Source organism: Bos taurus, chromosome 3 (assembly GCF_002263795.3).
Source record: "Bos taurus isolate L1 Dominette 01449 registration number 42190680 breed Hereford chromosome 3, ARS-UCD2.0, whole genome shotgun sequence".
Classification (NCBI taxonomy): domain Eukaryota; kingdom Metazoa; phylum Chordata; class Mammalia; order Artiodactyla; family Bovidae; genus Bos; species Bos taurus.
In genome coordinates this window covers 95,046,229-95,062,925 of record NC_037330.1, presented here as the reverse complement: position 1 = coordinate 95,062,925, position 16,697 = coordinate 95,046,229, and the positions used below count along the sequence as shown (strand labels likewise).

Below are 16,697 nucleotides of genomic sequence, written 5' to 3'. Positions count from 1 at the left end.
AGAAAGCACACTCGCAGCAATGAAGACTCAGCGCAGCCAAAAATAAACAAATAAGCTGGTCTAGTGCAGGGTGTTGATAATGGGGGAAGCTATGCATGTATGGGGGCAGGGGGTTATGGTAAATCTCTGTGCCTTCTGCTCAGTTTTTTGGTGTGAACCTAAAACTGGTCTAAAAAAAGTATATATAAAGAAAATCTGGTTCAACAGAAGATACTAGATTTTCATATCTGCTTCTGCATTAGATATCCTGAAGTCAGAGAAAACAAGAATCAGACAAAGCAGTGAAGGCATATTTTATTCAGTACCTATTGCAATAGGAGACAAAAGACTCAGTATAGAATTGGACTTCACTCTGTATTATACAAAAAGGACAAGTGGGAATTTAAAGGCAAGGAACAGGGTGGGAGACAGTGGATGGAAAATTACAAAGAGGAAACATCAGGGATAAAAGGGAATTCTGGCTAAAAACATTGATAGGATTTCTGCTAAAGGCAGGCCAAGGTGGTCAGATACTAAGGGAGGGGGACTCTGGCTAAACTAATTCAACTAGATTCTTGCTAAAACTGAAATAAGTAGGTCAAGCACAAAGCCCAAAGTTAGAGCCTTGAGGCCTTAGAGGAGCCTGACTAGAGCTGGGTTTAGAAGAGTCTTTGTCACTTCAATAGTGTTGGTTACTTTTTTTATTTAAAATTGTTTTGTGATTAGATCACCCTTTCTGGTATACAAGATACTTCCCAAGTGTTCCCTTCTAAAACTAGATTAGGAAGAAAGATCATTGAATAGCTACTTCCTTACAAAAGTAGACATGGATGCTAAAGGCATTGAAGATAAGTCTTCTCCCATTCTCTTGTTTTTATACACTGAGAAAGATTATCAGAACGAAAAATGACGTAGTTCCCTCTGCCAACTTAATAGAGGCAACTGGTATATAATTTAAATACTGGCTTTACCCCCTGAGTAGCCATGTGAAGCCATATTTCTATTCCTGTAAAACAGGAATGTTAACATCAATCTTTCAAGACTCAGGCTAATAAATGGAAGTTATGATTTCATTCATTCTTACATATATATTAAGATATACACACATCTATGTATATACATAGAAATTATGTTAAACTATTCACATAAATAGATGTATATAATATAATATAGTAATGGATCCCATTTATTTTATATTGTTACATATATTTCAACTAAATGAAACCAAGGGCAGCTATATGAAGAAAGTAGCACCTAAGGACAGTCTTAAAAGATAGTTGGATTTCAACAAAAGGGAACAGCATGGCAAGGGATCAGAAGTGGAAAAGCATAGTGAAAACTGAGGGCATGGTAAGTATTATGATGTGGCTGGAGTATAGGATGCCTGGTCGGAGTCAAGAGTCATATAGGTGGGATGGGGAAGGAAGTGGGAGGGAGTTTCAAGAGGGAGGTGACTCATGTATACCTATGGCTGATTCATGTTGATGTTTGACAGAAACCAACACAATTCTATAAAGCAATTATCCTTCAATTAAAAAATAAATTTAAAATAAAAAAAGTCATATTGGAGATCAGGATGGGACCAAATGGTTCAAGGCCTTAATGTCATGCCAAATTTCTGAGCCACAAGTCTATGAATGCTCACTGATCACATTTTCCATGGCAGTAGTGTGGAGAATGTATTGATGGTGCCGAGGCAAGGGCTTCATTAAGAAGTTGTCACAACAGTTCAGAGGGGACCAGAAAAATGGCAATAAGAGAAAAGAGGAAAATACCTGAAAATTTCCTTCCAAATAATCCAATAATTTTATTTGTCCAAGCCACAGAATTAAGCAATGATTCTTGGGGATGTGTGAAAGATTCTGATAACAAACATGGCATTACAGATACACCTATTCAGGTGGGAGCCATTAACAAGAAAAAAGGTAAGTCTTGGAAAAGAGGGAAAATAGCAAAATAGCAATATCACCTTTAATGTGTGATATGAGTGTATTCAAATAAAATATGTGATTTTATAGAACAGGGACTTCAAAGTTACAGCACTTAGGACGTGCCATTTTTACACAGTTCTACTTCCAAGAATCCTTTCTGATCCTCACCCAGTGCTCTAATTACTCCCTCCCGTGCCCTCTAGAAACCTGTCCTGGGGGTGGCAGAAGACCTCACTGTTTACATATCTTCCTAGCTGGATTCTGGGCTCCATCAAGAATAAGCCAGATTTCCTTAGTGCCTTGGAGAAGGAAATGGCAACCCACTCCAGTACTCTTGCCTAGAAAATCCCATGGACGGAGAAGCCTGGTGCAGGCTACTGTCCATGGGGGTTGCAAAGAGTGGGACAGGACTGAGCGACTTCACTTTCACTTTCCTTAGTGCCTAATATAGAGTATGGTGGGAAAAAAATTAGTAAATGAAGAATGAAAAAAAGACAATCAAGACCCTCTTTTCCTCTCGTTGAATGAATGAATATTAGAACATTCTCATCTTTCTTATTTCCTCCCTCTACATACATTGCCTCTTGAGCTCTTTGTTATTTCAGTTAAGAAGAAAGCCTACTCTGCCTCAGGCAATGTGCCAGGCCTGGTACAGAGGAGGGGCAGATTCAGCTTGATCTGGCTGTGACAGAGACTCACAGGGACTCAGGAACTGAGTGCTCAGGGACTGTGAGCACAGAGGAGGTAACTAACCCAGACAGGAGGGTTAGAGGACAGGCTTCCCAGTAGAATCAAAGTTGAGTCCAGGAAGGACAAGTGGGGATATAGTTTGATGGAAAGTATAAGGTCAGGAGTGGGGAGAAGTGAGTTTATGTCAGAGAAACATTATGGGTAAAGGCCTCAGCCAGAGGGAATAGTTTTCTAGATTAACTGAAAACTGAAAACTATTTAGACATGCTAGAGTTTAGAATATGTGAGGGAACAAGGCCACAAATGAGACTGGGGAGGTAGCCAGATTAGTAAATTATTTAAGAATTAATACTTCAGTCATAACAGTATTGGGAAGTTTTTAATGAATGTTTTAAAAGGCTTGAATTCCTCCTACAGGAATGACATGATCAGATTTACATTTTAAAAAGATAACTGTACAAATAGTAAATTGAATGGGGGCAATGGCGAACGCAGGGGAAATAGTTCAAAGTATTACAGCAGAGAAATGATGGTAGCTTGTACTATGGTGTTGAGAATAGAAATAAATAGAATAATCGGTAGAAGAATTCTTCTGACCGTGATGTAGGAGGATTGGAAAGTGACTGGGGAGGTAGTGAGTTTGGACTTTATTCCGAAGGGATAGACCCTTTAATATTTTAATCATGGGAGTGATCCATTCAGATATGGGTTTAAAAATAGATTACTTGGCAGAAGGTAGCGAGAAGACTGTCAAAATAACGCACAGGTAAGAGCTGAGACAAGCGAAGAGGGAGCAGTTCGCGTGGGGAGAAACCGAAGACCCGAAAGAGGTATCAGAATCGCGTCCCAGGCTGTCAGGGAAGCAGAAACTGACGCAGCCCCAGAAACAGCTGCTGGGGACGGGGGAGGGGCTGGGGGGTGGCAAAGGAGCCGGGAGCACAGCCGGAGCTACCCACGCCTCCCAGCGCTGGGGGCGGGACCAGGGCACGCACGGCGGCGTGACGCAGGGCCGCAGCTGGCCTCGTTCTGGCCGCCGCCGCCGCTGCGAAGCGGAGTAGGATGAGGCCCGCGGCTGCGGCTCCGGCGTCGGCGGGGCCAGCAGCAGCAGCTGAGGCAGCAGCTGAGGGAGCCGCGACGGCTGCGCCCCCCGCTCCTGACCTGGATTAGGCCCAGCAGCTCCGTGGCCGCCGCCGCCCCGCGGGGGGGCGGGGTGGGGAAGTGCTTCGTCTCCCCGCCCCCCCCCCCCCCCCACTGCCGCCGCCTCAGAGGAGGCAACCGCCGCGACCCCGGGAAACCCGCGGCCCAGCCTTAAGCCCTCAGCCCCAGGGACTGGCATGAGCTGCCCTTCGGCGGCGCCGGGGGCCGGGGGAGCCGCTGCCGCCTGAACCCCGGCCTGCCGCCCGACCCCACCTCGCTGACCGAGGCTGACCGCGGAGCGTGCGAACGACCCCGCCACTGCTTTCTTCCTCCCCCAGATCACACACCCCAGCCCCAGAAGATGGGGAACTGCCTCAAGTCCCCCACTTCGGATGACATCTCCCTGCTTCACGAGTCTCAGTCCGACCGGGCCAGCTTTGGCGAGGGGACGGAGCCGGATCAGGAGCCGCCGCCGCCATATCAGGTAGGGGAGGGTGTGTGTTGGGGAAGGGGGGTGCGAGGAGTAGAGGCGGCTCTGGCGGAGATTGTGGGGGCTTCGGGGCTGTCTGTCACTGTCCCTGGCCTCGGCAACACCTGGCCTGAGAGGCACTGACCCCCTTAGGGCTGGGTTTAAGTGTGATTGCTCCCGTCGTCAGTATAGGGGGAATCCTTCACCTCCCTTCGAGCAGTGTGGGGATGGTACTTCTGTCCTTGAGTTCTGGGATTCGAGTGTGTGATTATATCCCCTTGACCAGTGACTGGTGGCTAGATTGTGGAGTTCGGAAGTGATGTTTGCTTGCCTTTATATGTGAATTGTGAGGTTCGAAGATGATTTCCTCGTCACCGGCTGGATTATGGGTTCTGGATAAGTGGTTAACCTACCCCCACTACTCCACCCCACCCCCCCGCCACACATACATCCCATTTATACTTTGAAGTGTGATCCTCCTCTCCTCCCTCTAGTCTGTCTGTATTCGTTGAATTTAGTAGGCGTTCATTTCTTCCTGTGCTTGGGAGATTTTCAAGTAGTGATTTTGGTTCCAGCAACATGGAGTTGCTTCTTTACATACATAGGTATACATACATATGTGTGTGTGTGTTTATATTAATTGTAGCACACAGCTTAGCGACTGAACAGCAACAACAGTCTTAATTCTGAACCCCTCCTCTTTTTGCTCCACCCCTGTGACACACCTTTTAAACGCGCTGATTTAAGAGAACTTGATTATCTTGAACTTTGGAAACCTTTAAACCTTACTTGAGAAATACCTTCTGTTACTCATGGTTCTCCCTATGTGTCAAAGACTTGTCTTCTAAATAGCTTCACTTCTTTTTGTACAGCAATCAGCAGCTCCAGATGTCCTTACACGATTTGTAAAGAGCTGAAGACCTCTTTAGAAAACTCAAAATAGATATGTAGACGTTATAATCCATAATATATGTATAAACCTTTCCTCTACTTTTTCAAGATGTTGATTAAAAACTTTACCAGAAGTACTTGGATAGTTAAGTGGCTTAATTTTTTTTCCTGATTGGGGTTTAATTTTCTAACTGGGCAGTCTCCTTTGTTGTTTCATGTGGTGACATCATTATCTAGTGTTTTTCTTTTCTCATTCCTATGTAAATCCGTGTCTCACCACACCAGAAAAACCTGATCACAAATGCTGGTTTTCTGAATAAAACCCATCAGGGGCCTTTCATATATGCTGGTAAAGTCCAGTCTTTTCATGTGGCTTACAGAAGACTCCATGATTTATCCCTCACATTCATATTCCAGGCCTGTCAAACACAACAGCTTATTCACACCTCTCTGCCTTAGCTCCAGTTGCTCTCTCTGCAACCCTTCCCCCAAGGTCAGCAGGTGAGCGTGTAATCCTCTTTGAGGACTCAGCTGAGCTGTATCTGAAGTTCCTAAATTCCCCTCCCTTTCTCCCTGAATCAATCACTCCCTTCTTTGTGTCTCCCATGAAGGAAGTGTCCGCACTTTCAAAAGTAACGCATATAACACTTATATGTCGTCCTTGTTAAGTTAGGTGTGTGTCTCATTCTTGAGGCATTTCCCTCCTCCTCCAGTATAAGCTGAATGCAGGTAGGAACTCTGTTTCCTGTTTGTTGTATCCACAACATCTGGCTTCATAGTAGCTGCTGAGTAACTGGAATAAGGGAAAACTCTAAGCCCTTGAGAACAGGGACTACCACCAGTGCTTAGTGCAGTTTCTGGCACATAAACACTTAAATGTTGAGTGAATTAATGAATTTAAATGGAGTATTGTTATGTAAGTTTACACACCCATTTCTTCCGAAGAATTGTCACAGGAGAAGTCTCTTTAAAAATCCAAACCAAATCTAAGTGCTTTCCTGAGTCTTTGAAGCAAGTAAATTCTTTGACTCTTACTTTCCTTCAAATTTCACTCTTGATTTCCTTCATAAATGTTATAGGACAATGTGCTTATTTCCATTTCATGAAAAACATTTTTTAGAGGTATGAGTTTTTATTTCAAAATCTCCTGTATTCCTTAGTCCTCTTCTAAGCAAGTAAAATACCTTCAACTTATTGTACTCTTTCTCTTAAATACATGTATATCTTATACATTGTTAAGAATAACTTATTTAGAATTTATGGAGATTGTATTCAATATTTGCCTTTTCCAGGAGGATAAGATAATAGAGGGTTTTTTTGGTATCATGTAGGAACGTCTTTTTGAAACATGTTATTTGTGACAATGGGAGTTTTTCATGGTTGCCTTTTCCTGAAATGAACAACCCAGACATTGATAGGCAACTTTGGTATCAGTTTGAAGAAAGTAATTTCTTAAAGAAAGTTGTATAAAAATAGAAACTTTTGTAGAAATTTGTCTTACCTGAAGGAACTGAAATGTTTTAGGAATGTAAAATGTGTTAAGAATGTAAAATTCACATAGTCTGAGAAACACCAATCCAAGATAAATAATTTATACTTTGAATGAACAGAAGTAACTTATTTTTTCTTCAAAAATGGTATATAATTGATAGCTATAGAAATACTGGCTTATTTCTTTAAAGAATAGTTTCAGCTACAAAAGGATATTTTAAAAATTCAGAGAATAACTGATTGTAAAGGAACACATTTGGTATTCTGCAGTGAGTAGTTAAAAGATGTGTGTACATGTATATGCCAAGAGCTCTATAATAAACTTCAGTAAGATCCAGTTATTTCCTATTAGCAGGATCTGAGATTTGTTTTATCTGTTTATGCTTGAAAGTAAGCATAAACAAACTGTGGTCAAGTTTATGGAAAATACATATTTCTCTCCTGGGTTTCTTTGTAGCCTCTTCACTGGTCTCCCTGCATTCACCCTTGCTCTCCCTTTAATCTATATTTAATCTATCATCCAGATTGTTTCTGGTAAAACAGATCATGACACTCTACCAAACTTTCTGTGAATCCTCATTTCATTCAAAGTAAAATCCAGATTCCTTAGTGTCCCCTAAACCCTACATGATCTATACTCTCTGCCTGTATACATAGCTCTCTTTATATCTGCTACTACTCTGCCCGTGCTGGCTTCTCTTTAACCTCTCTGGCCTCTTTGTTCTAGGATACACCAGAACCTTTGCCATGGTTGATTTCTGTGCCTTGAGTACTTTTCCCCCAGGTATCATCATGGCTGACTCCCTTCCCTTCAAGTTTTTACTCAAGTTGTGACAGCTTCTTAAATCCTCTCTGACCACCCATTTAAAATTGCACTTACCTTAGCACTCTGCTAAACTTACCCTGTTCTGTTATTTTCCCATAGCATTTATCATTTTCTAACATTATTTATTATTAACTGTTTCTCCCGCTGGTGATAAACTCCATGAAGAAAAGGGAGTTTTTAAAAAAATTGTGGTTTCCCAAGTACCTAGAATAGTGCTGGGACATAATAGGCACTGTTACTGGTTGAAAACTGGATTTCCTTTAAATGAATTAATGTATTTATTTTGAGGCAAGTGCAGTTGAATGTCTTATAAAAATTATGCATATTCCTAGTGCATTTTTCCTTTATTGTGGGTCATTTTTAAGAAACCAATCCTAAAAATATAGTCCCAATAATACTAAATATAGTAATTGGTTTAAAATAATCATTAATAAAATAGTGTAATTTTTTTCAACCCTTTGTAATCTTAACAAAATGTTTGTTTTATGAGAAAGAATGTGAATCCTTGTCCTTAAAGAAATGTGAGATAAGAGGTTAGAGCTTTTCTTGAATTAGAAGATAAAAAACAAGAAATTTGACATCCCTTCTACTCTTTAAGGAAGGAATTTTTCAAAAGAATACAAAAGAAATCTACTCATCAAGGACAGTCTTATAAGGGTTGTTAGAGGGAAGATAAGTCATGAAAGGCTGAGGAAAGGGCCAGGTAAGATAGCCCAGCCTTGGAAGGTGTAAGTGAACTAATTGAAAAACCACTAGTCACTCTAAGACCCCCGTTCCTCATAGGTTAATTCACTCTGTTAAAAAGTTAATATTCAGTGACTGTATTTTTATCTGAATAGGTATATATTTGCACAAAGTGCTGTCTCTCAGTTTTGCATCAGTTTATGTTCAGTAGTTTGAGATTTACTGATCTCTTACTTCTGCCCTGCACTTTGTGATTAATACATTTGAGATTTTGAAATCAGAAGAAAAATTATAATACAGCACTGAGTGTATCTGGTTTTGGAGTCAGATGGGTTTGAGTACATATCCTGGTTGTAGATGTAGAATATGTATGTAGAATATGAAGAGGGTTTATCAGATTATGTTATGTCTTGAGGAACTTCTTTCACAAATAACAAAACATAACATTTTGGATTTTTCAAACTGACTGAAAGTTCTTTTTTTAAGGCGTGGTCTCTCCTTTCTCTCGTTTAAAAATCGAGACTAAGAAAATACTTATTTTTAAGCTTTCGAACCTGTAATAAATAATACCTTGTTTTTTTGATATCTTTATGAAGTTACATTCAGGTAATTGAGGTTTTGAAGGGTTTTTTTTGTATTATTATTTTTAATGTACTAGTGTTTTGTTTACCATTTTGCCAAAAATTACCTCAATGTATCTCACATATCTTACTCTTAATAAATTGTTTAACATATCTTACTCTTATTAATCAAATTGTTTGTGAGATTTTATCCCTCTCCTCTTAAAGTTCTACCTTTTCATTGAGGTGCAAATCAACTCCAACCTCTTTAATAAAGCTTCCACTTTTATTTTTCCCCTCTCTTGATTTCTTCCAGTACAGTACTTTTTCTGTGTAATATTTATCTGGAAATCATATATTACCTTATTAATTAGTTCTTGATGCTTTAACATTTATTATTTTTCCAGATCACAGTTTTCTTAAAAGTGAGAATGATGTGTTCAGATTTTAAAAGTTTCTTGGTAGAGTGGAATGGCACCTTATACATTATAGACCTAGAACTCTGCCTTCTCCCTCTTGTACCATCACCACTGCAACTGAGGTCTTCATGATCTCTCACAATTTACTGTTTAATGTCTGCTCTTCTCCCCATTCATTTCATCCCTTGTTATTCAGTAGATTCTGTCCAAATCAGATTCCCTTGCCTCTTAATCCTTAATGATTTTTCATGACTCATCACTAAAGACCTGTCTTAGCATTCAGAGTTATAATCTGACTTCTTTTATACTTTCCCAGCTTTTTTAGTCTCATATGAAATTACAGGTGGCATAGTGGCAAAGAAACTGCCTGCCAATGCAGGAGATGCAAGAGATGAGGGTTCAGTCCCTGGGTCGGGAAGATCACCTGGAGAAGGAAATGGCAGCCCACTACAGTTTTGTTTTTGTTTTTTTTTTTTGAAAGGAAAGAAAGTTTGCTTTATTTCACATGCTGGTATCTGGAGAGGTAGGGTGGCAGACATCTGTCCAAAGTCCAACTGCCCCCCCTCCGCCCCCCCCACACACACTCTCTAGTCTCTTGCTGGAAAATTCTATGGACAGAGGAGCCTGGTGGGCTACAGTCCATGGAGTCTTCAAAGAGTCGGACAGAACTGAGCGACTGAACACACACACATACGCACATAAAAGCTGTACTCTAGTCAGACTGACATTGCTATATAATCTTTCGGGTTGGTCAAAAAATTCGTTCGGGTTTTTGAATGATGTTACAGAGAAATGTGAATGAACTTTTTGGCCAACCCAGTATATATGTATGTCTTCTGGTTCCCAGCATCTGCCTATGCTCATTGCCCAGAATACCCCTCTTAATCATTCTCCGTGTAAATTTTAGTTAGCAGTGTCCAGCTCAAATATTAGGAGTCTTTTTCTGATCTCCCCCAACATGAATAGAAGCTTCTTAATCTGAACTCACTTAGCACTTGTTTACCTTTCTTAGGACACTTTACTGTTCCTATTTGATTTTAATTCTTTATAACAATGTTACATCTCCCCTTCCAGAATCCGAGTCTGATGATTCATCTTTGCAAGAACTATTTTCACATAGCAGACACTCAAATACTCGAATAAATGTGAAAATCAGTTACTGTGTTTTTCTGTGTATATGAAGTTTTATGGTTGTTGACTTCTGTATCAATTGTTCCCAGAATCCTGTGCTTTAGTGTTTGGCTTTTATACTTTAGAGGGTTCTGCTATTTTTCTCTCCCATGTTAACTATTTTATCTGACTATATTCAGTTTTGTCCCATCACTTCTAATATATAAAGTGCATAAGCTTTAGGAAAGTTAATCTCTTTACATTTTTTTTCATTTGAGTTTGATCTGTGTTCATGTTGCCTCATCTTTTTTTTAAATAAGCAATTTATTTGTAACCATTGTTGCTGGAATTTTGTCTGTGCATGATCTCCCACTCTGGATGTCCTTTAATTAAGGCTGATTCTTTGCTATTAAGAATGTATGAGCACCTTTAAGATTAAGACAGTTTGTGTTAGAGTTTAATTCTAGGACTAATTATAGGGTAACTTGAGAAGATAGGGGTAATGAGTACTTGGTACAGAAGATCTGAGAACTTGGCTTTCTTAAAATATTTTTTAGTTAGTACTTTCTGGTATATATTTTTGTAAAATTTTGATCTTTAAAAAAATCTTAATACTTAAGATAGATTAGATTTTTTTTTTTAATGATCTTAATTTTATTTGGTTCCTTCTACATAGTATAAGTGTCACAGACTGGCTACTCTAGGTTCTCCCTGACTTTTTTCTTCAACTTACACCACTACTTTTTGTCTTCACTGTCTCAGCCAACTTCAGAACTTGTAGAAATGAGGAAGGGAGTAGAAAGAGGATGATGTAAATAAATACAATTTAAATTAGATGTTATATTTCTTTGTCATCTTGCTCCAAGCCATTTCTGAATATAATTATCTTCTATGTATTACCTTTCTTCAAGCAAAGAGTTAGGGATGATATAAAGAGTTAGGGGTGCTGTGTTTCTGTCCTGTATCGTAGATTATTTTAAAGACTGTAACAAATTCCCAGAGGTAGATTACTTGTTAGTAACTTTTAATATTGAATTTAACAAATACTTATGATATGGTTAACCTGCTCAATATTCAGGATTTTTGCACTTGTGATATAAATGAAATTAAGAGTGAGATGGTAAAAATACCAAAGACTCAGAGTGGAAATATAAATACAAGATGTGAAGAAAAGCAAGCATATAGATAGGCAAAGTGTATGTGTTTTTAATGGCAAAAGAGATTGCTACATGCAATTGAAAAGTAAAGTGATAAGGGAGAACTAAATATATTTTCTGCTCTTGGGGAATCTGGCTGACCTTTTGGTTTTGATATTCAATTTGACTTTGTGATATGTTGCTTTTGAAGTCTTTGAAGAGTTCCTTTTTGTAACCAATTAAAAATATTTTGAGTTCATTTTAATGTGAATGCACATATACCTATCTTTTAATTAAATAGCAAACCTGGAGTGTGCTCCCAGGGGCAGTTGAGCAATTATCTTGTTACTTAATCCAGAGAGCATACAATAAGGTAAATAAGGGATCTGAAAGCATGGGAATGAAGAAAGCAATCCTCCAGATATATTAGTTCCTAAATTTATTAAAACTTTTTGAATTCTTATAAAGCTAACTGACTTTAAGAAGAATGAGACTTTTATAATTGTCCCAGTTAAAATTGCACATGATTTTGTATAACAATTTAATTATTATATTTGTGGAAAAAAGCAGTTTACCATAAACTGAGTAGCAAGGCTTTATGGTTAAAAACCAAGACACTTGATACCTCATTTCTTCTACCAGTCAGTAGGTGTTTGTTGGGCACCAAGACAAAAGGAAAAATGAGTTTTTTACCCCTAAAGAGCTACTACTTTAAGGAGACCAGATTAATGTATATACATGAAGCATTTATTCAGTGTGAAACAGTATAATCAAGTATTAAATTGTTTCAGACTTTTTAAGTTGGAGGATCGATTTATAATACAGAGCAGTGAATCACAAAATAACTCTTTAGCTTCTGAAGATATCAAATGATGAACATCAGTATAAAAAATGAATAAAAGAGAAGAACTGCCCTGATTAAATTATGAGTTGGGGAGCTTGGAGCCAGAAGAATAATCAGTAGGTGGTGAGCATGAATTTAGAGGGAGTTGTATAGTCTTGTACAGTTAAAGTATAACAAGTGTGTGTAAAACCTTTTTATTGTTTATATATAATACAATAAAGACTATATCTTCAATGGTGTAAATAACAATCCCTTAGCTACATAACCTAGTGAACTGGCATTGCAGGCAGATTCCTTACCGTCTGAGCCACCAGGGAAGCCCTTACATATTATAACCACCATCAGAATATAGCCAATATCCAACCCCCCAGAAGGCTCCCTCATATCCCTCCAGCATACAATGCCCCTTCTCCAAAGGTAGCCACTGTTCTGACCTCTTAACACTTTATATTGTTTTTACCCAATTTTGAACTTAAATAATTTGTTCAGCATTGTTTGTGAAATTCAGTTATGTTGTTTCATATTCGTGGGAGCAGCTCATTATTTTTTGTTGCTGTACAGGATTCAGTTGAATAAATACACTTTTTTAATGTAGATAATTTTTTAAAAAATCTTCATTGAATTTGTTACAATATTGCTTCTGTTTTTTATATTTTGGTTTTTTGGTCCCAAGGCATGTGGTTATAGCTCCCTGACCGGACGTTGAACCCATTGGAAAAAGTCTTAACCATTGGACCACCAGAAAGTGAAAGTCTCTCAGTTGTGTCCGATTCTTCGGGACCCCATGGACTTTACAGTCCATGGAATTCTCCAGGCCAGAATACTGGAGTGGGTAGCCTTTCCCTTCTCCAGGGGATCTTCCCAACCCAGGGATCGAACCCAGATCTCCTGCATTGCAGGCAGATTTTTTACCAGCTGAGCCACCAGGGAAATCCCTAAATATACTTTTAAAATCCATGTTACTATTTGATGTATATTTGGGTTGTGTTAGTTTTTGGCTGTATGAATGTGCTGTGAACATTTAAAAAATATATACATAAATACCTCTTTGTATATATTCAGCAGTAGAAATGTTGGGTATTGGAACAGATATGAATTTAGTTTTTCCCACAATATTGTATTACAGAAATTTCAAAAATAAAGAGAAGTTGACAAAATTGTTTGGACACCCATATTCCTACCAGTTAGTCTGTAGTTAACATTTTGCTGAATTTGTTTTAACATACATCCAACCCCTTTATCAATCCATCCTATTTTGGGATGCATTTTAAAATAAGTTGCCAAAGTGGTTTCACCGGTTTACACTCCTGTCAGCTGTGTATGAGAGTTCTATCTGCTCTATATCCTTACCAGCACTTGGTATTGTCAGTCAAGCTTTTCTTTTGGAGTTAATAAGTCTGTAGAAGTGTTTCATTGTAGTTTTAATTTGTATTTCCCCAATGAGAAGTGCAGGCTTCCCTGGTGGCTCAGCGGTAAAGAATTCGCCTGCCAATGAATGTCTTCCCTGGGTCAGGAAGATCCCGTGGAGAAGGAAATGGCATCCCACTCCAGTGTTCTTGCCTGGGAAATCCCAGGGACAGAGGAGCCTGGAGAGCTAGAGTCCGTGGGGTTGCAAAGAGTCAAACATGACTTAGCACCTAAACAACATGAGAAGTACATACCAATATGCATATTAACATGTGGTCTTCTGTTGCTGGCCTCTTACTTACTGTTTTCAAGAGTCATCTGTATGAATCCTGTGATATATATCAGGACTTCATTCCTTTTTATTGTGAAGTATTTCATTGCATGGATCAACCACATTTTGTTTAGCCATTCATCATTGATGAATATTTGCACTTCCATTTTTTGGCTCTGATGAATGCTTTTATAAACGTTTGAATTAAAGTTTTTATACAGATATGTCTTTATATCTCTTGGTTTATACACTTCCTAGTAGAATTGCTGTGTCATATAATTCCATGTTTAACCTTTTGAGGGACTGCCAGACTTTTCCTGAACACCTGTAGTATGGTTTTACATTCCCACCAGCAGTGCACAAGGGTTCCAATTTCTGCACATCAGCACCAAAACTTGTTATCTGCTTTTTGCTTTGTTTTTAAATGGCCACTCTAATGACTATGAAGTGATATCTCATTGTGGTTTTGCTTGCATTTCTGTAAAAGCTAATGTTGAGCATCTTTTTGTATGCTTCTAGGCCATTTATATATCTTTGGAGAAATGTCTATTCAGATCCTTGATCCATTTTTAATCAAACTGTCTTTTTGTTACTGAGTTGTCAAGAGTTCTTTATATATTCTGATCCCTTGTCAGATATGAAATTGCAAGTTTTATCCTGTTTTGTGGATTATCTTTTCACTTTTTTAAAAATTAATGTTTATTGGAGTATAGTTGATTTGCAATGTTGTGTTCGTTTCTGCTGTACAGCAAAGTGAATCAGTCATACATGTACATAACATTCACTCCTTTTTAGATATTTTTCCCATAGAGGTTGTTACAGAGTATTGAGTAGAGTTCTCTGTGCTGTACTGCTGCTACTGCTGCTAAGTCGCTTCAGTCGTGTCCAACTCTGCAACCCCATAGACGGCAGCCCACCAGGCTCCCCCGTCCCTGGGATTCTCCAGGCAAAAACACTGGAGTGGGTTGCCATTTCCTTATCCAACTCATGAAAGTGAAAAGTGGAAGTGAAATCGCTGTCATGTCCAACCCTCAGCGACCCCATAGACTGCAGCCTTCCAGGCTTCTCCATCCATGAGATTTTCCAGGCAAGAGTACTGGAGTGGGCTGCCATTGCTTTCTCCTCTGTGCTGTACAGTAGGTCCTTATTAATTATCTGTTTTATGTATGCTGCTAAGTCATGTCGTCTAGTCAAGGCTATGGTTTTTCCTGTGGTCATGTATGGATGTGAGAGTTGGACTGTGAAGAAGGCTGAGCGCCAAAGATTGATGGTTTTGAACTGTGGTGTTGGAGAAGACTCTTGAGAGTCCCTTGGACTGCAAGGAGATCCAACCAGTCCATTCTGAAGGAGATCAGCCCTGGGATTTCTTTGGAAGGAACGATGCTAAAGCTGAAACTCCAGTACTTTGGCCACCTCATGCGAAGAGTTGACTCATTGGAAAAGACTCTGATGCTGGGAGGGATTGGGGGCAGGAGGAGAAGGGGGCGACAGAGGATGAGATGGCTGGATGGCATCACTGACTCGATGGACGTGAGTCTGGGTGAACTCTGGGAATTGGTGATGGACAGGGAGGCCTGGCGTGCTGCGATTCATGGGGTCGCAGAGAGTCGGACACGACTGAGCGACTGAACTGAACTGAACTGAAGTCACGTCGGTCGTGTCCGACTCTGTGCGACCCCATAGATGGCAGCCCACCAGGCTCCCCCGTCCCTGGGATTCTCCAGGCAAGATCACTGGAGTGGGTGCCATTTCCTTCTCCAATGCATGAAAGTGAAAAGTGAAAGTGAAGTCGCTCAGTCGCGTAGTCGCGTTCGGCTCTTAGCGACCCCATGGACTGCAGCCCACCAGGCTCCTCCGTCCATGGGATTTTCCAGGCAAGAGTACTGGAGTGGGTCACCAGTGCCTTCTCCAAATTTTATGTATAGTAGTGTGTATATGTCAATTCCAATTTCCAAATTTATCCCTTCCCCCACTTCTCCCCTGGTAGCTACAAGTTTGTTTTTTTATATCTGTGAGTCTGTTTCTGTTTTGTAAATAAGTTCGTTTGTACCGTGTTATTTTTATATTCCACATACAAGCAATATGATATGCTATTTTGTCTTTCTTTACTCAGTATGACCATCTCTAGGTCCATCCATGTTGCTGCAATGGCATTATTTTCATTCTTTATGACTGAATAATATTCCATGGTATGCATATACCACTTCTGTATCCATTTTTTTGTCCATAGACATTTATTTTGCTTCCATGTCCTGGCTATGTAAGTAGTGCTACAGTAAACGTTGGAGTGCATGTATCTTTCCGAACAATGCTTTCTCCAGACATATACCATATGATTGTGGGATCATATGGTAGCTCTGTTTTTAGTCAAGGAACCTTATTCAGTTGTCCACAGTGGCTTTATCAATGTACATTCCCACCAACAGTGTAGGAGGCTCCCTTTTCTCCATACTCACTCTGAAATTTACCGTTTATAGGGTTTTTTGATGATGTCCATTCTGATCGACAGAATGTGGTCTACTGGAGAAGGGAATGGCAAACCACTTCAGTATTCTTGCCTTGAGAACCCCATGAACAGTATGAAAAGGCAAAATGATAGGAAAGAGAAACTGAAAGAAACTCCCAGGTCAGTAGGTGCCCAATATACTACTGCAGATCAGTGGAGAAATAACTCCAGAAAGAATGAAGGGATGGAGCCAAAGCAAAAACAATACCCAGCTTTGGATGTGACTGGTGATAGAAGCAAGGTTCGATGCTGTGAAGAGCAATATTGCATAGGAACCTGAAATGTCAGGTCCATGAATCAAGGCAAATTGGAAGTGGTCAAACAAGAGATGGCAAGAGTGAATGTT

At 39.6% G+C, this 16,697-nt stretch overlaps 1 protein-coding gene across 1 annotated transcript in view; it reads left to right on the top strand.

The window, feature by feature from the left end:
- Positions 1-3,886: 3,886 nt before the first annotated feature.
- RNF11 (ring finger protein 11) overlaps positions 3,887-16,697 on the top strand; it is a 46,947-nt gene continuing 34,136 nt past the window's right edge. Inside the window, exon 1 of the mRNA NM_001077953.1 lies at positions 3,887-4,221. Coding sequence (NP_001071421.1) covers positions 4,099-4,221 — 123 coding nt within the window. The 5' untranslated portion in view covers positions 3,887-4,098. The remainder of the gene's footprint in view (positions 4,222-16,697) is intronic.